This window comes from Phyllobates terribilis, unplaced genomic scaffold (genome assembly GCF_046119375.1).
Source record: "Phyllobates terribilis strain yellow unplaced genomic scaffold, ASM4611937v1 Scaffold_9__5_contigs__length_417890890, whole genome shotgun sequence".
NCBI classification, from domain to species: Eukaryota; Metazoa; Chordata; class Amphibia; order Anura; family Dendrobatidae; genus Phyllobates; species Phyllobates terribilis.
Window position 1 is genome coordinate 25,076,926 of NW_027362769.1, and position 24,064 is coordinate 25,100,989.

Consider the following 24,064-nt stretch of genomic DNA (forward strand, 5'->3'; position numbering starts at 1 on the left):
ATTATTAAGCAGCCTACATTTTCTGCCAAAATGGGAAAGAAAAAGGATGTGTCGGCTGCTGAGAAGCAACAAATTGTGGAGTGTTTAGGTCAAGGCATGACTACAATCAACATTGTGCGATGATCAGGATGAAGTGTCTTGGCAATCAAGAAGTATGTAGCTGATTCACAGTACACACGTGTGCGTGCTGATAAGGGCAAATTGAGGACTCTTTCCTACAGTCAATTACGTCAGGTTAAAAGAGCAGCGGCAAAAAAGCCTTGTCATAGCAGCAGACAAGTTTTTGAAGCTGCTGGTGCCTTCAACGTCCCCCGAACAACAAGATGCAGGGTCCTTCAGAGGTTTGCAGCTGTGCGTACGCCATCCTGTCGACCTCCTCTATCCACTGCACACAAGCAGAAACAGCTCCAGTGGGCCAAACATTACATGAAGACTGATTTCAAAACTGTTTTGTTCACGGATGAGTGCCATGCAACGCTCGATGGTCCAGATGGATGGAGTGGAGGATGGCTGGTTGATGGACACCCCACGCAAACACGGCTACAGCGCCAACAAGAAGGAGGTGGAGTAATGTTTTGGCTGGAATCATGGGGAGAGAGATTGTCGGCCCCTTTAGGATCCCTGAAGGGGTAAAGATGAACTCCATAATGTATGTGGAGTTTCTCAAACAGCACTTCCTGCCATGGTTCAAGAAGAAGAACCGTGTATTCCGCAGCAAGATCATTTTCATGCATGATAATGCACCGTCTCATTCTGCACATAACACATCAGCATCTCTGGCTGATATGGGCATAAAAGGGGACAAACTTATGGTGTGACCCCCATGCTCCCCTGACCACTACCCCATTCAGAACCTCTGGAGCATCATCAAAAGGAGTGTCTATGATGGCGGGAGGCAGTTCACATCTAAGCAACAGCTTTGGGAGGGTATTCTGTCCTCATGCAAAACAATTGATGCAGAAACCATCCAAAACCTGACAAATTCAAAGGACGAGAGAGTTCAGAAGTTCCTTTCGAACAAGGGGTCCTATGTGTAAATGTAACATCACCTAGAATATAGTTTTGAGTTGAAAACTGTTTGATTTCAGTTTCTAATAACCTGCTAATGCTTATAATTTCAAAAATGACCATTTTTTTGGTCTTTATTAAAATGAAAAGGTTGATCGAAGAGTGTGGGGGATCTAAGAGTGTGGCAACCCAGTAGTCAGGATTACTTCGAATTCTGACAATCTGAGGGTCATGTTGCAGGTAGTGCAACAAGAAGGCACTTATGTGTCTTGCGCATCTCGGGGCCCCAAAATTATTTTCCGGGCTAGATGCAGCTAAAAATTATTATTAATTTTAAATCTGGTGGAGCTTAGTATAGATGGCCTAATAGAATCAGTACTGCACACTGCTACAAAGCCCAAATTATTTTCCAGCCAAGATACAGATAGACATGATTAGTAATTTGAAAGCTTAAAACGGTTGGTGAGGTGATTTTAACCAATAATCAAGCTTTTACTCTCCCCAGGATGACACAGGGGTAGAAAAGTCGTTTCGGATCCATGATTTGTTCATCTTTATGAACGTGAGTCTGTCTACATTATCAGTGGAGAGCCGCGTGCGCTTATCTGTCAGCACACCACCAGCAGCGCTGAACACACGTTCAGACAGAACGCTGGCAGCGGGGCATGACAAGATCTCCAACTCGTAAGTGGCGAGCTCCGGCCAGTTATCCAGATTGGAAGCCCAAAAAGAGCAAGGGTCCAGTGACACAGTCATGGCTTCAATGTTTACTTGGAGATACTCCTGTACCATCATCTCTAGGCGTTGACTATGTGTCAGACTTCTTGTCTCCTGTGGCCTTACAAAGGATGAGCTAAAAAAGAGGTGAAATGATTCCGCAAAATTGATGTTACCAGCAGATACTGTGTTTCTGTTACGGTTTGAGTGCTGAACACTCGACGGTCCCACGGTTGGCAAGTTGGAACTGTGAGATTCACTACGTGCACCACTGGTGTTTTGTGGAAAAGCACATGTAAGATTCTGCAACAGTCTCTGCTGATACTCCTGCATGCGTGCATCCCTTTCTATGGCAGGAATTATTTCTGCAAATTTACTTTTGTACCGGGGATCTAACAGTGTGGCAACCCAGTAGTCAGGATTATTTCTAATTCTCCCAATTCGAGGGTCATGTTGCAGGTAGTGCAGCAAGAAGGCACTCATGTGTCTTGCGCATCCAGGAGCACCAAGTCCCTGTTGTGTTGGTGGCGAGGTAACAATCATGCTTCCTTCCTCTGTCCTCTCCCCCCAACCTCGCACAACAGAAATGTGATCAAGGTCTCCTCATCTGATGAGTCTTCCATCAGTTCGTCCTCCACTTCTTCCTGGGCTCCTGCACCTTCCTCACTAGTTTGGCTGCTACCATGCGCCCTGGTAAAACCATCTCCCCCACCCTCACATGCCTGCCGCCTTGGTACTGCCGACCGTCTGGACCTTGCAGATGTTAGCCCTTCCGCATACAACTCCTCCTCTTCTACTTCCTCCACCTCCTCTTGTGCCACCACCTGACTCCGAATTCTGTTTAACATGTGCTCCAGCATGTAAATCACCAGAATAGTCATGCTAATAATGGCATCGTCACCACTAAACATCTTCGTCGCCTTTTCAAAACTGTGCAGAAGGGTGCATAGGTCCCTGATCTGAGACCACTCCTCCAGCGTGATTTGCCCCACCTCTGGATCCTGTTGGCCCAGGCTATACGTCAGAACGTATTGCACCAGGACTTGTCGGTGCTGCCACAGTCGCTGCAACATGTGCAGAGTTGAATTCCACCGTGTCGGCACATCGCATTTTAGCCGGTGAAGTGGCAGGCCCAACGACTTCTGTAGAGATGTAAGTCGCTGAGCTGCGGGATGCGAACGGTGGAAGTGAGCACACAGCGACCGTGCCCTCTGCAGAAGGCCATCTAGTCCGGGATAGTGGGCTAAAAATTGCTGGACAACCAGGTTCAACACGTGAGCCATACAAGGCACGTGTGTGACATTGCCCCGGCGAAGGGCCGCACCCAGGTTTGCAGCATTGTCGCACACGGCCTTCCCTGGTTTCAGGTACAGTGGAGACAACCCTTCATGAAATTGGTTCTCCAGAGCTGCCCACAGCTCCTCAGCTGTGTGACTCACATTTCCCAGACATTTCAAAGTAAAAACCGCCTGATGATGTTGAGCCCTACTGTCAGCATAGTAAGGAGGTGTGCAGGATCCCTTCTGCTCAGTTAGAAAGCTTGTGGCATGACCAGACAGGCTTTGGGTGCAGGTGGAGGACCGAGAGGAGGTTGAGGAGGTAGAAACAGTGGAGGAACTTTGACATAAAGAGGATTGAAGCACAACTTGTGGGGACGGCAAGACTTGGACAGCAGACTCTTGTCCTGCTGTCACCATAGTTACCCAGTGCCCAGTCAGCGACATGTAATGCCCCTGTCCATGCCTACTCGTCCAAGTGTCTGTGGTGAAATGCACCCTGTCACACACAGAGTTTCTCAAAGAAGCGGTGATGTTGTGTGCGACATGCTGGTGGAGCGCAGGCACACCTTTCTTTGAGAAGTAGTGCCGACTGGGCATCTGGTACTGGGGCACTGCGACGGACATAAGGTCTCGAAAATCCTCTGCGTCCACCAGGCGGAAAGGCAGCATTTCTGTAGCCAAGAGCTTGGTGAAATTCAACCTCTCAGCTTTCTCATGGCTAGGAGGAAATGGTCTTTTACTTGTCCACATCTGAGGGACTGAGGGCTGGCTGTTGTGCTTAGACGGGGTTGATAAGGGTGTCCCCGGCAAACTGCCGGTCTGTGAGGAAGATGCAGGCAGACATGTTAGGTTGCCTTTATCCAAAGGTGGTGCTATCGATGTCGGACAGCGCTCAACACCAGCTGGTGTTACCACCTCCAAAGAAAATGATGACCTGCCAATCACGCTGGCTGTTGCGGGTAAAGAGGTGGCAGGTCTGCGTCCCAAAACAGGTGTGACTGCTGTCCCCCCAGTCACAGAGGATGAAGAGGCCGCAGATGCACAAGATGGGGCAGACGGTGGTTGGCCCGGCCGACTAGACCGCATTGTAGCACAGTGAGCTTCCCACTGCAACTTATGCTTCATGTTCATGTGCCGGTTCATGCATGAAGTACTCAAACTATGTATTTTTTGGCCTCTACTTAGCTTTTGTTGACAAATGTTACAGATAACACGAGTTGGGTCATCTTTATCGATCTGAAAAAATGCCCATGCTATGCAAGGCTTAGCACCCATGCGACCTGAAGAGCCACCACGACTTGTGGTCAGAGGCAGAGTTGTGTTTGAGGATGCAGTTGTTGACGTGCTTCCAGTACTACGTCTCTGTCCAGGAAGGCGCAACCTGACCTCGTCATCACTAGCATCCTCCTCCACCTCCTCTGCTGACCTCATCTCTTGGCTGACTGTGGGTTGACAGTAAGTGGGATCTCCAACCTCATCATCATCACCCTGTGTGTTATCACACCCGTCGTCCTCAGAGTCAACCTGTTCCTGCCCTGACAAAAAACTAAAGTTGTCGCTCCAATCAGGTATTTGAGTCTCATTATCGTCTTCCTCATTGTCTCCACCAACAGGAGTTACAGTTTGGGAATGAGGTTCTACATTATGGTCAGAACCTTCTTCATCTGGTCCTGGATCCGACTCATAAAGATTCTGGGCATCAGTGCAGATCATTTCCTCGGCTGGATTCACAGAAGCGCTGGAGCCGACCTCTGATTCCCAGGCTATAGTATGAGTAAACAGCTCTGCAGACTCAACCATCTGTTCTACCTCATACTCAGATGGGCAGCTGGAGATTTGGGAGCTGTGAGGAAGCAAGTGCGATTGGGGTGACACCTCTGAGGACTGGAGTATTTGTGATGTTGAAGTTGATGCGGAGGAGAGCCCACTTAAAGGAGCACTTGATATCCGTTGAAGCACCTGCTGTTTTTGTGCCTCATCTGGAATTTGTAGCGATTGGTGTGGCCGTAAGAAAGGGATCTTATCACATTGTCCGCTAAAAGAAGTAGACATTTTAGTTTTGCTGGAAGATGGTTTCCTTCTGCAGATGTTACTGTTGCTTTAACACCTACTCCACGGACACAACCTTTTTTCCCCTTCCCAACACGCCTATTCCCCTTTCCACCAGCAGCAGGCCTTTTTCCACTCATTTTGGTGGTTAACTAATTCACAACTCTGAAGTTGTTTGCACAAAAAAACAATGGATGGGAACCGAGCAGAGCTGATTGACCAAACTGTGGTATTAGGCCAAAACTATTGTCTGGGTTAGATGCAGAAAAAAATTATATTCAGTTTGCAACCTGATGGAGGTCAGTATAGATGGACTAATAGAACAAGTCCCACACACTGCTAGAAGGCCAAATATTTTTTCAGAGCTAGATGCAGAAAAATATTATATTCAATTTGCAACCTGATGGAGGTCAGTATAGATGGACTAATAGAACAAGTCCCACACACTGCTAGAAGGCCAAATATTTTTTCAGAGCTAGATGCAGAAAAATATTATATTCAATTTGCAACCTGATGGAGGTCAGTATAGATGGACTAATGGAACAAGTCCCACACACTGCTAGAAGCCCAAATATTTTTTCAGAGCTAGATGCAGAAAACAATTATATTCAATTTGCAACCTGATGGAGGTCAGTATAGATGGACTAATAGAACAAGTCCCACACACTGCTAGAAGGCCAAATATTTTTTCAGAGCTAGATGCAGAAAAATATTATATTCAATTTGCAACCTTATGGAGGTCAGTATAGATGGACTAATAGAACAAGTCCCACACAGCTAGAAGCCCAAATATTTTTTCAGAGGTATATGCAGAAAAAAATTATATTCAATTTGCAACCTTATGGAGGTCAGTATAGATGGACTAATAGAATGATGCTATGCCCAAAAGGTTTTACTTCACTAGGTGCAGTAAAAAAATTGGTATTCTATACACAGGTGGTGTAGCTTGCAACACAGATAGGCTACTCCACTGACTAACACACTCTGCAATTGGCCCAAAAGGATTAGCTTTGCTAGATTTAGCCAAATGCTGTGAAAAAAACTTGCACAGCACTGGCACAGACCTGCCTGGCAAAAACTGATAGGAACTGATCTAACTTAGTCCAGAAAAGGACTGCAATTACAATTAGTCTTTACTCCCAACCTATCTATTTAAGAGCACAGACCTGCCTGATAAAAGTCGTAGGAAATGCTGTAACCTAGTCCTTAAAAGGACTGCAATCACAACTATTCCCTACTCCCAAGCTATATGTAAATTTCTGCAAAAATTGGCTTGAAATTAACAAGGTATAGCGCACACAGCAACAGCGGTGCCGTCTAACACACAGCTGCAGCAGTGAGAAAATGGTGGCGACGGGGAAAATGGCTGGGTCTTATAGGGCAAGGACATGTGACATACACTGCCAATGACACATGCCCTTGCTTGTGTGAAAAAAAGCACTTCGCTCCGTGTGTGCGCTGCTGATAGGCTGACAGATTGCACCTCTCCACTGTAAATGCGGGAAAGAGAAAAAAAATTGGAGATCTTCATTATTCCTGCAGAGATCCATCCCCTGCCCCTCCCCCCGCCCCGCTGTACACTCAAACTGCGTATTAACTTTAATTTTCATCATTACTGAGAAAAAATCCAGTTATGATTTTGGTGCACGAACAGTTATCGAACATAACCTCGAACAGCCGAATTTTTTTCAAATCGTTCGTGTTAGCCGAACGGCTCGAACACCGCCCAAAACAGCTCGAATTTGAGATTGGCGAACAGTTCAAGTCGTACACCGCTCATCTCTAGTTTTTAGTGTACAGTTTGTCTCCTGACGCCACCTGTTGTTTCCGGTAATGGTTACTGGCGCTGCTGCAGACCTCCTGGGGGTGATGGGATGGCAGCTGGGATGTTTCTGCTCCCCACAAGCGGAGCGGGCCCCCGGGGCAGTGTTGGTGCAAATGGTGGTGCGTCTGGGGCTTGCAGTGCAGGAGACTTGGTGCAGCAGGAGTAACTGACAGAGACAGGGGATTCACTTCAGTACCTTTACTGGTGCGGATTTCAGGTACCGTCCAGGGTACTCGGTAGGAAGGGTGCACATCAGGACTTCTCCCCAGTGAGCGGGTATAAGGCCTCCTGGTCCATGTCTCCCTCTCTCTAAGCTCCTGGCTAGCCTGCAACAGGGCCTAGCTTCTGTGTCGTGCTGTTCCTTCACCTGGCGCTTGGTAGTAGGACCTTTTTCTGGCAACCACTATCCCTGGACGCTGGGGCCTTCATGGTTACTAGTCCTGTCAAGGGTTTAGCTTCAGGTCGACCTGGGACTTGTAGTCCTCCTGGTATGCCGGTGATCCCTACTGGGTATAAAGGACCCTATAGGCACGGACCCGGTGTCAGGTTTGTGTCTTGGGGTGAGCCTATCATGCTCCTCTGCCCCCTCAACTCCTCTCTCCTCTCCTCTTTGCCTCCGGCCACACTCGGGGCCCTCAACTCAGCAGCAGACGTGCTGTGTCTTCACTGCTCTCAGTGGCAGCACACTCTTTGAACAACTGCTGAACTGAACTGCCTGGCTCCACCCTCCATATATATATCCCTAACGGGCTCCCTCTGGTGGTATGAGGTGGAAGGGTGGAGGTGTTTGTTTGTAGTGTGTTTGTTTGTAGTGAGGGCCTCTTGTGGAGAAGTCCGTCCATGCATCCTTTTGGCCCTGTGGTACCTGTGAACAGCAGGGTGCCACATCACTGTACTTGTTATATATGTGACTGACATGTTTCTATCTATCTAATCTATGTGTGATACTCTATTCTATTCTATTCTATTCTGAGCAGTTTGTCAGCTTTTGGACTCCTTTGAAGGTGTTTTCTATGTGTTTTCGTTTGCCTGCCATTGGTTTTAACGGTGTTTGACGGTGTTCGACGAACCGTTCGACGAACATGCCGGTGTTCGACGAACTGAACCGAACCAGAACACTACTGGGGTGGCTCAACACTAGTTCCCACCATCCGGAGCCTGCTGCAGCCCAACGCTGCGGAGAAGCCGCCAGCAGATTCCGCTCAATATGCTAATGAGCGGCACTATTTTTCTTTTTTCACCTCTGGACTTTCGTCTTAGAGGTTAGGTCTATGGGGAAAGCCCATATGCGGACCCACCGGAGAAATTTACATGCTGCAGGTCTGAAAGACGTGCCGTATGTCAGTTTCCACGGGTGATCCGCAGAAGCATAGTGGACATGGGATTTCTACAAATCCCATCCACTATGCTGTAACATCTGGCGCTGCGGGTTTGACGCTGCATAAGTCTGCAGCGTCAAACCCGCAGCGGCTCTGGATCGTGTGCACACAGCCTAATAATGGCTCCCTGTCTGCATTCTGATGTGAGGGTGCGTGGCATGCTTGCAGCTTCTAGTAGCAGTCGCCTGATGATAATGGCTCCCTATGTGCAGCAGGAGGTGAGGGTCCGTGGCCTGGTCCTGGCTAGGAGCCCCGTGAAGGAGCCATTATCATCATTGGCTGTACTAGAAGCTGCAAGCAGAACATGCCCCCTCACCTCGTGCTGCACACAGGGAGTCATTATTAGGGAGCTGGTGTCACAGAAGGTGGTTTTCACTGCACTACACAATTCCATGTTAACCCTCTGACACATTTCCGACGTATTGCACACCCTTAGTCATAGAAATCATTCACCTTAAACTGTGACTTAACTTAAAACCAGAACCGATCACTTGTGAACAACCACATAATATGTATAATTGATTTAGTAAACACCTGTCGCACTAAGCATTGCTATAAACATTATGTTGTTGTCTTCAATATATATACATCCTATCATTTCTATAATTTAACCCATTAGGTTATTTAGTGTTTAACAGCAGAATCCAATACATTTTTTACATTAATAATTTTTTGCGCCAATCACCTCTCCTTTCTGGGCAAGTAACCTTTTCCAATCCATATCATACCAAACTACTGTTTTATTGTGCTTCTCTATGAAGTGTTTGGTTTCCCCTGAATATGTATTGTTGCCATTTGTGATATTATGTATGTGTTCAGACACACGTTTTTTAAACTTCCTGATAGTGTAACCTACGTATAATAAATTACATTCTGTACATTTAATGCAATATGAGATGCAATATGATACGCTATCGTATTTGTGACTTAATATAATTGTATCAAAATAATTATTTTTATACTGTTTTAAATTACATTATTTTATATGTACTGTATTTTGCGGACTATAAGATGCACTGGACCATAAGGTGCACCACAAATTTTGGGGCGGAAAATAGGAAAAAAATGTTTTAAATTAAATGGTGGTGCGTCTTATAATCCATTTTAACGGAAGCTCATCGTGGAAGGCGGCAGCGGTAGAGAGAAATCACAGGAGGCAGGGTCTCATAAGATATCGGCGCTGGAGAGCAAAGTCCTCTTTCCCACTGATTTCCATTATGTCCCGAGGTCTCAATCTGGGCATGCGCCTCCTCCGGTGGCCATTTCCCCCTCAAAGCAGGGAGATTAATGGGAAAGGGGACTCCGCTCACTGGCACCAATGTCTTATGAGAGCCCAGCCCCACTCCTGCTGCCTCGTGAAGCAGCGACCCTGCCTCCTGTAACCCCACTCTACTGCAGCCACCTTCCCCTGGTAAGCTACCTTCGGATTATAAAACGCACCACCATTTTCCTCCCAAATTTTGGGGGAAAAAGTGCGTGTTATAATCCAAAAAATATGTTACTTTCTTTGAAGTGGTGAAATGAAATATTATTTGAGAAAAGAAAATGTAATAGAGAAAATTAAATTTAAAAAATGAGTAAAAAAATCAGATTACAGAAAACTCAAACCTTTAAAAACATGTGGAAAATATAAAAAAAAGAAACATTCTAAGCTCATATATAGCTCTGACAAAAATTAAGAGACCACTGAACAGTTTTCTATTGGAAAGCATGGAAAGATTGGTGGAAAGCATGCCAAGACACATGAAAGATGTGATTAAAAATCATGGTTAGTCCACCAAATATTGATTTCTGAACTGTTCCTGAGTTAAAACATGAGTAATTTGAGGTCTGAAAGCACTGTTTCTTTTTTAGTATTTTGACACTTTATTATTAGCTGCAAATAAATACAAAATTTTTAGCTTTGAATTTCAGAGACATGTTGTCAATAGTTTATAGACTAAAACAACAATGTATATTTTGCTCAAAATATACCTATAAAGAGAAAAATCAGAGAAACTGAAAATTTTGCAGTTGTCTCTTAATTTTTGCCATAGCTGTATGTAAATATATATGCATCACCATAATCATGAAAATAATTTTAGCATTTTGTTTTCAGTTTTTTTTTATTTTCAGAGTGCAAAGCTAAAACATTCATTAAATGCCACAGATATTATTATTTTATTATGACTAATATAATTTTTTTTCTACAGATCACTTTCTTTGAGGATAAGAATTTCAAGGGCCGCTCCTTCGAGTGCAGCAGTGACCATAATGACTTGCACTCTCATGTCAGTCGCTGCAACTCTATTAAAGTTGACAATGGCTCTTGGATGATTTATGAACAGGCTAATAATAAGGGTCATCAGTATTTTCTTAAAAAAGGAGAATATCCTGATTACAAACACTGGATGGGATTTAATGATACAATTAGTTCTTGCCACATGATTCCTCTGGTCAGTACAAAAAATTTTCCCTATTAATCTATAGTTGTTCATTGTCAAACTCATGAAACCAAATCAATGTTTTCATTAAAGGGAACTTGTCTCCAGGTTTTGCCACCTAATCTGAGAGCAGCATACTATAGGGCAGAAAACCTGATTACAATGATGAGTCACTAATTAGACTACTTAGGCTATGTGCCCACGATGCAGAAATGCTCCGGATTTTTCCTGAGCGTTTCTGCATCTCCCTGGCAGAAAAAACACATGCGGATTGTACATGCGTTTTTCCTGCCAGGGACAAGCGTAAGTGAAGCGTTTTTCATACGCATTTCCGCATGCGGCTAGTCAAGCACTTTCCAAGCGATTTTAGCATCACTTGGAAAGTGCTTGACAACTTGGTCACACTGTATAAATCCATGCAACCGGCATGGATTTATATAGTGTGACAGTAAAAGAATGGTAAAAAATAAAAAATAAATATTATACTTACCTTCCAATGGCCCCTGGTGTCCTTATCCGATGCGTCCCATCTCCCTGCTGTCTCGTTGTGGTCTAAAAGGACCTTCCATGGCATCATTTAGTCATGTGACAGGTCACGCGACCGCCGACGTCAGCGGTCGCGTGACCCGTCACATGACTAAATGACGTCATGGCAGGTCCTTTTAGACCATTGCGAGCTGCCGGGAAGCCAGGACGGATCGCTGAGGAGACCGAGGGCCATCAGAAGGAAAGTATAATGTATATTTTTTATTTTAATTCTTTTTTTTTTACAGGTACTATAGTACCCAGGTCAGGAGGAGAGTCTCCTCTTCTCCAAACCTGGGTACCATCTGCGCATTGAACCGCATGATATCCACATGTGTACATGTAGTGATGCGGATATTATGCGATTCAATGCAAGTCAATGGCGGCGAAAACGCCACAATTACGCAAAATAATTGGCAGTGCTGCGGATTTTTCCGCAATGATAATCCGCAGCTGAAATTTCCGCAGCATGTGAACAGCACATGCGGATTATCATTGGGGAACATTGCAGACCTTCTACCAAGCATTTTTTAAGCATTTCTGCAGCGGAATTGCCACTGCAGAAACGCTTAAAAAACGCATAGTGGGCACACAGCCTTACTGTAGTTTTGATTATCACTAGAGGCTAGTAAACCTGCTGCTATGTAGGTCTCCATATTCTTGGGCTCTGGATAGCCTCACCCCCACCACTGATTGGCAGTTTTCAACCTCTGAATAGTGTACACAGAAAGCTGTCAATCAGAGGTGTGGACGGGGTTACACAGAGCTCAGCATTAGGAGAACTGGTAGATCTGCAGCAGATAAAACAGTGACTCTTATCAAAACTGCAGTAAGAAGCCTAGTAAGTGATACATCACTGAAATCAGGGTCTCTTCCCCTACATCATACTTCTCTCAGTTGGAGTATCAAAACCCTGATGACAAATTCCCTTTACGAACTATATACATTTAGCTATTACGTTACAATCATTTTCGCCTAAGTTTTTTCAGTTTTGTGATTCATAACATGTCCTCTGAATCTTGCAGCACACAGGATCCTTTATGATCAAATTGTATGAAAAAGAAGATTTTAGAGGCCAAATGGTTGAATTCACAGAAGATAGTCCACACATCCATAAAGATTTGAATTACCATGAAATCAACTCCTGCAATGTTATTGAAGGCCATTGGATCTTCTATGAGGAACCCAACTATAGGGGACGCCAGTATTACCTGAGACCTGGCGAGTACAGAAGATTCAGCGATTGGGGGGCAACAAATGCTAGAATTGGCTCCATTAGAAGAGTCCAAGATTTTTATTAGACATTCAAATTGTGAATTTATGTGTTTCCCATAAAGGGCTGATAAAACTTTGCTGCATAATACGTTTCCTTTTTTTTCCAATGTGTTTGTTGTATTTCTATTAAATATTTCACAGTCCCACCACTTAAATATAAATTTAATATGAGGAAACTGATGGACAGTTCTGTTCATGTGGTCCTCCACAAGAAGCCATTGAATGGACAGAGGTGAGGAAATCTGTTACAAGTTTCATTTATTTTCAAACAACAGAAAACAGGAAATCTGAGACTGTAAAGCGATAATAAACTACTGATTAGTTCTTGAGCAACCAAAAAGTCAACCAGAATTAAATAAAAATTATAAGATTAAAACCCTATGAGCACATGACTAATACAGACAAACAAGTTCTTACAAATAGAGTCCAAATATGCTGCTGTAAATCATTTTTCATTTTAGAGTCCTGTAAGCTACAGTGTACTAGAAAATTAACTGGAGCCAGCCTCACACGGTATCAGGGCAGGTTTTAGCTGGACCCAAAGGCTTTTTTCACATGTTGTGACAATATTTGAACTTTGTCACGAATCTGGAATGAATTCTCCACTCCCTAGCTGGCTAATTGTGGATTGCAGGCTTCGGATTTCATGCTACTCCTTTACAAGGCATTGAGTAGGATAAAGTCCACAGTGAAAATCCACAAAACAAAGAGCATGCTGTTGACTTTTAAATCCTCAACATGTTCTAACTTTTATGCAGATTTTTTCCACAACATGGGAGTAGGTTTTTGAAAACCTCATTCACTTGTATTGTACTGAAAATTACTAGACATTTTGGTTGTAGATTCCATGTAAACTTTTGAACTTAGTCTAAATTATAAATTATTGAACCAACAACATAATCACTGTCATTCAGTTCATGGTGGCGTGCAGAAAGCATTGCTCTCTAGTGCTTCTAGGAGCATATTTAAAAGCAGATTAATGTAACATACTAAGAAAATTTGATCCAAATATCCTTTGCATGTCTGAGAGCGTCCTTAATCATGGTATTTGAATTATATTTTCTCTACATAATGGTACAATAACCTGCTTTTAAATATGTATTATTACAAAAAAAATTACAATAAGAGTGAATCTCTGTTGTTGGATTCTTTTATGGATATGGAATATTTGATCAACTGGACTGTTGATCCATCATTGCATAACTTACAAACAGTAAGGGAAATATTAGATTCACGATATAATCACAGGCCCAAATATTACTGCCATGCATATCTCTGTAATATGCAAGGACCAATATTGCTGATAGTTTCAATAATACAGCTACACCATGGTAACTACAATTACCACTGTATAGTGATAGAGTAATAGTACTTTATGTTTACTGAATGAAAACTACTATACTAAGACTAATATTTCTATTATACAGTAACGATCCCTTACTTCCTTTAGTTGGCTTAAAGTACTGGAAGTTTGGCAACACATAACTTGTGGGTAAGTGCTATGGGCTGAGGAATTTCCTGGTGACCTATCCCATGAAACATTCTCCATGAACCTCTATGGGTTTGAATCACTGAATCAATACAACATCCAAGTCTATGGACCAACAGCAAATGTGTCAGAGCATGACAATGGGAACTTCTATGCCAAAGTCCTAAACACTCTCAACAGAACTCTAAGAAAGCACGCTGTCTATATCATAGGTGATTTCAATGCCAAGGTTGGAGAAGCAGAGAATATAGGAGTAGTCGTCAGATATGGTCTAAGGGAGAAGAATGAAGCTGGTTCTGTTAACCTTGTGAAGTTTTATCATGAGATGCCCAAGCTGGATTCCATAAGGGTAGAGTTACCTGTAATCATTTTGCAACCTTAAAATGGATCATAGAAAAGATGAAGGAGTGCCAGAAGAAGCTTTTAACTGTGTTCAGCAAGATAAGCATTATAAAGTACTGAGTAGCAGTGCTTGTGCACATAATCAGATCAAACAGGTCACTGTACAGTAATCAAAAAAGCTATATTGCAAACCAGGTATGAATGGTTCAAGATTAGTGATGAGAGAACGTGCTCGGATAACGTATTATCCAAGCATGCTTTGGTGATATCAGAGTATCTTTGGTGTGCTCTGATAATATGTTTAAGTCCTTGTGGCTGCAAGTTTTGCAGTGATAGACAGCAGTAACACATGCAGGGATTTCCTAACAAACAGCAAGATGCCCAAGGTACTGGGATAAATACCGAGCATGCACGGATAACATGTTATCCGAGCATGTTCGCTCATCAATATTCAATATCAAAAAGTGCACAAGACATAGATGCATCCTCAATCACTTTTATTTTAACCTCTATGTGGAATTAATCATGAGAAAGCTAGAAGATTTGAGTGTTGGGGTAAAAATAGGTAGGAAGTATGTAGCCGTAAGTTTCCGACGCCAACACCGGAGAATCCTGATAGTGCGATCTGTCAGTATTCAGAAGTCTGCAGTTACACAGAGTGACTGCACAAGCCTGGATAACCACTTTAATGAATAGTATGGTGGTATAATCAACACTGTATATGCTGGTAATATTAGGTTGTGGTCTGGTGGTATTTTCTTGTCATATTGCAATATTATTATTGCGATATTATTAATATTGGTATTATTATTATTAAATATTTCATAGCGGTATTATTGGAAATATAGGTCTTGCAGTAAATATTGATTTCCTTCAGGCAGAGTAATATTAGAAAGAAACCATAAATCCAACAGGTACATATTTAATTTTCAAATGGGTATTCATGTCAAAAGCACGTCACTAGACTAATAAGAACCCACATTAGCCACTCCAAAATGATTAATGTAAGAAAACAAAACAAGGAGTGTTTCTATCTAAAATTGAAAAACATTTATTGTGCACAAAATTGTAAAAAGACATATTGAACAGCACATAATAGATAGAAATCAGTCCTCTAACAACCAGAAAAGCCCTTGGTAAGAAACTGAAAAGGTACATGAAAATTATATGTATCATAAGTAGTGATGAGCAAGCACTAAAATGCTCGGGTACTCGTTGCTCAGGTCGAGCAAATTGGAATGCTCGAGTGCTCAGCCCGAGCTACGAGCCCAATGTAAGTCTATGGGAAACTCAAACATTTTTCAGTCGGCTCCCCCCGGTGGTCTGCAGAGGGCCTAAAAATTGCCCAAATCAATGGGAACAGTGCTCAAATGACATCGGAACAGCATGGGGAAAACCCCTGGAAGCATCTCTGACTCCCAGATCACTGCTGTCAGCAACGTGGTCAGAGTATTACAAAACCAAAATACATTTTCCTGGGAAATATGTTAAGGAACATCCTTTTCAGGGTAATGACTTGTACATAAGGCAAAATAAATAGCCAAAAACAAAAATACTCCTCCACATCTTGGGCTAGGTTCACACGTAGCTTTTTTGATGCGTTTTTGCACTCTTGAATTGCTTTCAACCAAGACAAATGCATTCACTGGGAAATGTCATTTTAACATTTTACAAACTTATCTGGCCATGTGGTGTGTGACACATCATCAGGCACATGCATACAGTGCTGAAAAGACATGGGAACAGCATGGGGAAGACCCCTGGAAGCATCTCTGACTCCCAGGTCACTGCCTAAAAGTGTGCCCATCATAAGTGATCCTTAGCGCATGCGAAGATGCCTCCCGCCATGCTCCTGCCATTGCAGACTTTCAACAATCACCGTCCACGTCCTTGTCCCACTGCAGCATTCAGTTGTCCCTACCCCATTCCGTGGAATGCAAGTGCAAGTATGCAGGCAGCCAGCCACCCACCCACAGGCTGCAATACTATACAGCCAAATTTTTGACAGCTGCTTGCACTTAAAATGTGGCCTTTTAGGCTTGTGGAGGCGGAAGCCTTTCACAACCTCATGCCGGCGGCGGCCGGGTGTCCATACTCGGTCCCCAGCCGCCACTATATTTCCCGGTATTGCCTCCACCTTCCACAAGCCCGGGTCCCACAACATTACCCGTGCCCTCCCCAGTGCACTTACTGGGAAGGATCGCCTAACCACAGACACGTGGACAGGTGAATGTGGCCAGGGACGGTCCGGAGCCAGTCCACAACTTTTTTTGCTGTGAGTTGTATTTAGCTCGGTGAAAGGACTGGCATAGAGGGAAACCGTATCTACCCTGCGTGTCATTTCTCCCAGGATGTTCTGTAATTGAGCTTGTTGCAGAAGCAATGGCAGCCCGTCCAACCTCAACTCGCACTTGGCGGTGGTGCTTTGACACACACACATCTTTCTTTGCGCATTTAATTTTTTGAATACAGAGTTGAACAATGGCCTGATCTGTAATGCGTTTTGAGAAATAACATACATAAGCATGGCCAATCCACATTAAAAAAGCAGCCATAGAGTGTCCGGGAACCTTCCCCCACACTTTTCTTAGCCAGGGCTGCTTTTCGGCAGGGTTGGACGGGCCCACCAGAGAACCAGAGACTCCTCCGGCGGGCCCTGGCTTCGCCTTCAGGAGAGTTCATAGTGCCGAGGTGAGGCCATGATGATGATAGAGGCCACCATCTGTTTAGTTTTCTGTTTCTTGGAATGCAAGTGCAAGTATGCAGCCAGCCACCCACCCACCCACAGGCCGAAACACTAAACTGCCAGATTTCTGGGAAGCTCTTTGCACTTGAAATATGGCCTTTTAAGCTCGTGGAGGCGGAAGCTTTTCATAACCTCATGCCGGCGGCGGCCGGGTGTCCATACTCGGTCCCCAGCCGCTGCTATATTTCCCGGTATCGCTTCCGCCTTCCACAAGCATGGGTCCCACAACATTACCCGTGCCCTCCCCAGTGCACTTACTGGGAAGGATCGCCTAACCACAGACACGTGGACAGGTGAATGTGGCCAGGGACGGTCCGGAGCCAGTCCACAACTTTTTTTGCTGAGAGTTGTATTTAGCTCGGTGAAAGGATTGGCATAGTGGGAAACTGTATCTACCCTGCGTGTCATTTCTCCCAGGAAGTCCTCTAAAGCTGCTTGCACTTGAAATGTGGCCTGAACATTACTGCTCGTACTTTTCTGTGGGAATTTGCTTGCCTCCTATCAGCTTGGAATATTTCCAGCAAACTATGGTACGACGCCATGGTATTAGCACTGCCCTGAGTACCAGTAGCGAAGCCATCCCCAATTTCCTTCTCAGGAATTTTATTTGGTAGACTGAGTGGCTGCCCAAATACATTTTCTCACAAAGGAGCTGAAGATAGAGTGGCAGTAGGTGCAAGTTTCCCCAGACTGTTAGATATTAGAGGGTGAATGGCAGCGCTGGGATCCTGGGTTCAAATCCCAGCAAGGACAACATCTGCAAGGACTTTATATGTTCTCCCTGTGTTTGCATGTGTTTCCTCCTCAGTAAAAAAGCAGCCATAGAGTGTCCGGGAACCTTCCCACACACTTTTCTTAGCCAGGACTGCTTCTCGGCAGGGTTGGACGGTCCCACCAGAGAACCTTCTGCTGTGCCTTGGCTTCTACCTCAGGAGAGTTCATGATAGCGCTAACTTTGCAGCTGCTACTGGGCTCTTGAGTGGGTGAGAAAGGTTAGCCCTCAGAATCAAATCCTCTGGTGGGCACAATGTTTTTCAATATCAAACAGCTTCTCAGTGGCAGTTGTATTTCACCACAGCCATATTCTTTAGCTCAGTGAAAGGACTGGCAGAGAGGGAAAATGTATCTACCCCGGCTGTCATTTCTCCATCACCAGGTTCCGCCCATTGTCACACACGACTATGCCTGGCTGTATGTTCAGCGGTGAGAGCCACAGATCAGGTGTTACGCTGGCGTGTCCTTTAATAAAATAAAATAAAACTTAAAGGACACGGCCGGGTCCACCGGACTGCAGAGGAGCTGCAGCAGCGGAGTCCCAGAGGAATGTTCAGCTAAGCACAGAGAAAGAAATGAACTAGTGTGTTAAGTGCACACACAAGTAGTAAATAAACAAGGTACAATACTAGGAGTTAACAACACTTCAGAAACAAAATTAATAAACTTCTGAGCAGGAAGGATTTGGCAGCATGAAACGCCTGAGCACTAGATGGGGGCGTATAGAGCTGCAGATAGCTGCAGACAAGGAAAGGCCTGGAACCTAAGTTACTAAAGAGGTGAGGATCTCTGCAGCACCCAACACATGGGTGTAAAAGCGGCAGTGTGACCACACATACAATGGCGGACCCTGGAATGCTGGATCGGTAGCAAAGACGCCTCCATGGCGTGGACACCAACCGGTTAACCGACACGGTAGAGCGTGCTGCTCACAGCATTCCCCTAGACCTAATTGATGGCTAAGATGACTAGGGAGCTTTCAGCAGGAACCCTTGACAACGACTCTCACACACTGCATTTACTGCCAGAGACCTCACCACAGGTTAGAAAGAGATGGACTAGGCACTGGGGCGGAGCCCTTAGATACACTTAGAGACAGCCCCAGCACCCCAGGACAACCAACCACGCTATACCAGACAGCAGGAGGCGTGGCTTAGTGGCACATGACCGCAAGGGGCGTGGCTTAGTGGCACATGAGCAGAAACGCAGAAACCACACTTAGAATCCCTAGAATGGAACCTAAATGCTGACAATTACTGACCAGGAGGAAATGGCCTGGCCGAATGCCATGAGAAAGCCCTTCTTCTGCATACTGGCCTAACATTACCCCCCTCTCTAGGACTCCCCCCCCCCCCCCCCGAAATTATGGATACGCTTAAAAGCTGCAATAAGATCTGGAGCGTTGATATTGTCTACCGACTCCCAAGTCCTATCCTCTGGACCATAATCTTGCCAGTCCACCAAATAAAACTTCTTGCCCCTAACCACCTTAGAAGCAATGATTTCATTTACCTCAAAGTCATCCTGTGCAGATTCCGATTCAGCCGGAAAGGAACTAGAGAATTCATTGAGAGTAACCGGCTTGAGTAAAGAAACATGAAAGGTGTTAGAAATTCGCCAAGCGGCCGGCAATTTCAGCCGATAGGCCACATCATTCACTTTGGCCAAGATTTTAAATGGCCACAAATACCGTGGAGCAAATTTAGTTGAAACCACCCAGACGCGAATATTGCGTGCAGAAAGCCACACCAAGTCCCCAGGAGCATAACTTGGAGCAGGACGCCGATGCCTATCGGACGTGACCCTCATACGCTCCTTAGAAGCACGAAAAGACTCCTGAGTCTGATCCCAGATATCCCTGGCATTCGTTGCCCAATCCTCCATAGTGGGAAGAGGCATAAGAAGCCCCACCGACCGTTCCCTAGATGGCTTATTTCGCGTACAAGAGACGCAAGCGGCGACAAAATGGGAGATATCAGTGGACATCTTGGGCCACCAATAGGACCGAGAAATTAGCTCTTTGGTCCCTTTGTCCCCAAAGTGTCCTCCAATCTTGGAAGAGTTACCCCAATGGAGAACCTCTTGCTTACAAGACTCTGGCACAAAGATCCTCCCAGGCGGAAGTCCCTGCAAGGTGACAGGGTTCACCGAGAGTAAACTCTCGGATGGGACAATAAGCCGTGGTTCCGACTCTTCACCCAGGGGGTCAAAAGAGCGAGACAGAGCATCTGCCCATGGATTAGATTTATGGATAAACCCCCTTGCCAGATTATCTGCAATGTATTCTGACATTGCTTTTGTCTCAGGGACCGACAAAGGATATACCCTGCCTCTTGGGGGTTCCGAACCCGGTAGCAAATTTATGGCGCAATCATACGCCCTGTGAGGTGGTAGAGTCTCTGCAGCTTTTTTGGAGAAAACATCTGCATACTCCGCGTATTGAATGGGTAACGCTGACAGCTCCGGTGGTAACTCAGAACGAGAAACCGGAAGCGACGGACGAATACAATTCCCCTGGCAGGAAGAGCTCCACTGGATAACCTGACCAGTTGACCAGTCCAGATGGGTGGAATGCCTCCGGAGCCAGGGCAGGCCCAAAAGTACTGAATCCACCCCCTCCTCCATCACCAGGAAAGAAATAGATTCGTAATGGCTAGCTCCTATCTGGAGCTGTATAGCCTCAGTACGATGAGTAACCTCCTTAGGCAGAACAAACCCGTTAACTACTCTGATTTTAACTGGATTAGGAAGTAAAATTAATGGAACTGAGTGGCTCTGAGCGAAAGATGCGGACATAAAGTTTGCCTCTGCTCCCGAGTCCTCACAAGCTCCTATCTCCACAGTCTTTTGATCAAGAATGACTGAGGATGGCAACAGAATTTTGGAGGAAACAAATTCATTCTCTAGTGACTCGCCTCCAACAGACACCAGAACTCACCGTTTAACAAGTGGAGAGCGACTGGCGCATCGCCCAGACCCCCGAGGGGTGTGGGACAATAGACCGGATTTTATTGACAGCTTGGGAAGACAAAGACCCTCCGTGCGTGACACCTCCATGGGCACAGAGGGGCCGAAATTGCCCGAACCCTCACTCAGAGGCACTGAGAAGGTTGGAGCAGAACGCTCCCGTAGCTTCTCAGCAGTCACCTCCAGTCGTCTCTCGGCAAACTGAAGGTCAATTCTGGTAGCGAGATTAATCAATGCCTCAATCGTTACTGGCACCTCTCGGGTAGCCAACGTATCTTTTACATGGGAGGCCAGACCTCTCCAGAAAATGGGAATCAGCTTTGTCTGGCCAATCCAACTCAGCCGCTGGGTGCGGAAAAGCAACGCATAGTTGCTTACAGAAGATGTAGCCTGACTAATAGTGAGAAGACGCATGGCAGTGTCATTGGTGACCTCAGGACCCAAAAAGACCTGTTTGAGGGCTGTTGTGAAACCGGCTACAGTCTGCACAACTGGATCTGTCCGTTCCCAGAGTGGAGAAGCCCACTCCAGCTCCCGCTCGGAGAGCAAGGAAAATATGAATCCCACTCTAGACCTATCAGTGGGGTACACCTGCGGTTTTAACTCTAAGTGCACCACACATTGATTGAGAAACCCCCGACAGGTCCGAGCGCTCCCAGAAAACTTACTTGGAAGTGCTAGGTGAGGAGTTGGGACAGGAGAGGGTATTAGGGCGGCTACCGTCTGGCCCACAGCCTGTGCGGTCAGAGTCGGAATGTCCAGAGTCGGCAGAGATTGTTCTACTTGCTGCAACCGAGACTCCAGCTGCTGGATATGGCGTTGCATCGAGGATGAGCCATTCTGACTCCATGCAACAGCCGTCATACTCAGCCAGACCCTGGCCTAGTCTAATGTTACGCTGGCGTGTCCTTTAATAAAATAAAACTTAAAGGACACGTCAGGGTCCACCGGACTGCAGAGGAGCTGCAGCAGATGAGTCCCAGAGGAATGTTCAGCTAAGCACAGAGAAAGCAATTAGCTAGTGTGTTAAGTGCACAAACAAGTAGTAACTAAACAAGGGATAATGCTGGGAGTTAACAACACTCCAGAAACTAAACTAATAAACTTCTGCACTGCAAGACACCGCTGTGCAGAGCAGGAAGGATTTGGCAGCATGAAAAACCTGATCACAAGATGGCGGCGTATAGAGCTGCAGATAGCTGTAGGCCAGGAAAGGCCTGGAACCTAAGTTACTAAAGAGTAGGAGGATCTCTGCAGCACCCAACACATGGGTGTAAAAGCGGCAGTGTGACCACACATACAATGGCGGACCCTGGAATGCTGGATCGGCAGCAAGGATGCCTCAGTGGGTGGACACCAACCGGTGAACCAACACGGTAGAGCGTGCTGCTCACAGCATTCCCCTAGACCTAATTGATGGCTAGGATGACTAGGGAGCTTTCAGCAGGAACCCTTGACAACAACTCTCACACACTGCATTTACTGCCAGAGACCTCACCACTGGTTAGAAAGAGATAGACTAAGCACTGGGGCGGAGCCCACGGAGCCCTTAAATACACTTAGAGACAGCCCCCCAGGACAACCAACCACACCGTACCAGACAGCAGGGGGCATGGCTTAGTGGCACATGACCGCAAGGGGACGTGGCTTAGTGGCACATGACCACACAGGGGCGTGGCTTAGCGGGCATGACCACAAGGGGTGTGGCTTAGTGGCACATGACCACAAGGGGTGTGGCTTAGCGGCACATGAGCAGAAACACAGAAACCACACTTAGAATCCCTATAATGGAACCTAAATGCTGACGATCACTGATCAGCAGGAAAGGGGCTGGCTCAACGCCGCGAGAAAGCCCTTTTCCTGCGTACCGGCCTAACATCAGGCTGCTGTGTTACAGTTTTCAACAACTCTGCAGCTCTGGGCGGTTTGTCAATTAAGCATGTTATCTTCAGCACAGCCTGTTGCCGCTTGGCCAAGGCAGTGCTGCAGTGCTGTCAGCTTGTGACTGATGTGGTCTTTTCAGAGATTGAAGAGGAGGTGCATGAGCTGAACAATGTGATTACATTGAGGTTAAATTGGTGACGCTGTTTTTTATACTAAAGAAAGATCCTAATGTTTTGTTTTTTTTACGTTATTTTTTAAGACAAATGCATTCACCGGGAAATGTCATTTTAACATTTTACAACCTTATCTGGCAATGTGGTGTGTGACATATCATTAGATACATCCATTTTTATTTATGATGGAGGGACTCTGAAAGTCATAAAGCCTATTTTTATAGGGCCATCAGACGGCCCTTACTATTCTTAAAAGGCCAGCAGTCGGCCGTAGCTATTGTTAGAGAGCCATCAGCCGGCTATGCTTTGTTGTTCCCATTATTAACAAGTAGGTCTCCTATACTGTTATTGCATATCCAGTGACTGCAAGGGCTGCCAAAAATTTGGACGCAACCCAATACCCCTTTGAAGAGACATAGAGGAGGGTCTCCGTAAAAAGAATTTTCCCTGTTAAGGGGACGGTTGCAAACAACTTTATTAAATAGGAACGCACCCTACCCCGGAGTCCGCAATACAGCCTGGTGGACTGCTGCCGAACACTTCCCGGGTGGAAAGAAAGCGACAACTTAAATATTAAACCCTTCCGTGTTACTCCACACAGGAATGGGTATAGCTGTACGCTCTATCTCCGTTAACAGCACGGGAGATGAGCCACCGGAAACCTATCTGTAGCCCTGTTGCTGGACAGGGACTACAGTGGCGGTGCTATAATGCGTGTGTGACTATGCCAATGGGTACACATGCCTCCAGCCGGCGTCCTACCGGACTGAATAGTTCAACTCCACGTGGCTGACAGGCGTTAGCCGAGATCAGGACGTCTGCAGGCTGCTCGGGGTGTTAGGTGACCCCTTTGGCTGAGCCAGGCTGCTAGACAAAGCTACCTGCCTCTATGGAGCTAACCTGCCTCTATGGAGCTAACCTGCCGAGGGGACCTGTGCTAATTAGCCGAGCGAACTCTGGCATCGGCAGGTCACGGAGTGAACAGATAGAGAGCACATGGAACACAGTAGTCCACACAACAGCATCGCTTTCTTAAATGATCTGAGCGCGCCGCCATGTTTGTGGGCGGGCCTTTTAAAGATTAAGCCCTGCCCCACTGTCGCACCATTGGTGATGTCACCTGTGACCAATCAGGCGGTGCTAGGTCACCGGATTAGCTAGTTCCCGAACCACCAATCACGGTCCGCCATGTCACGGGCAAGCTCAGC

General features: G+C 45.7%; 1 protein-coding gene across 1 annotated transcript in view; it reads left to right on the forward strand.

Moving 5' to 3' along the window:
- LOC141160804 (gamma-crystallin 2-like) overlaps positions 1-12,603 on the forward strand; it is a 35,757-nt gene extending 23,154 nt beyond the window's left edge. Inside the window, exons 2-3 of the mRNA XM_073645593.1 lie at positions 10,451-10,693; positions 12,232-12,603. Coding sequence (XP_073501694.1) covers positions 10,451-10,693; positions 12,232-12,507 — 519 coding nt within the window. The 3' untranslated portion in view covers positions 12,508-12,603. The remainder of the gene's footprint in view (positions 1-10,450; positions 10,694-12,231) is intronic.
- Positions 12,604-24,064: the final 11,461 nt, after the last annotated feature.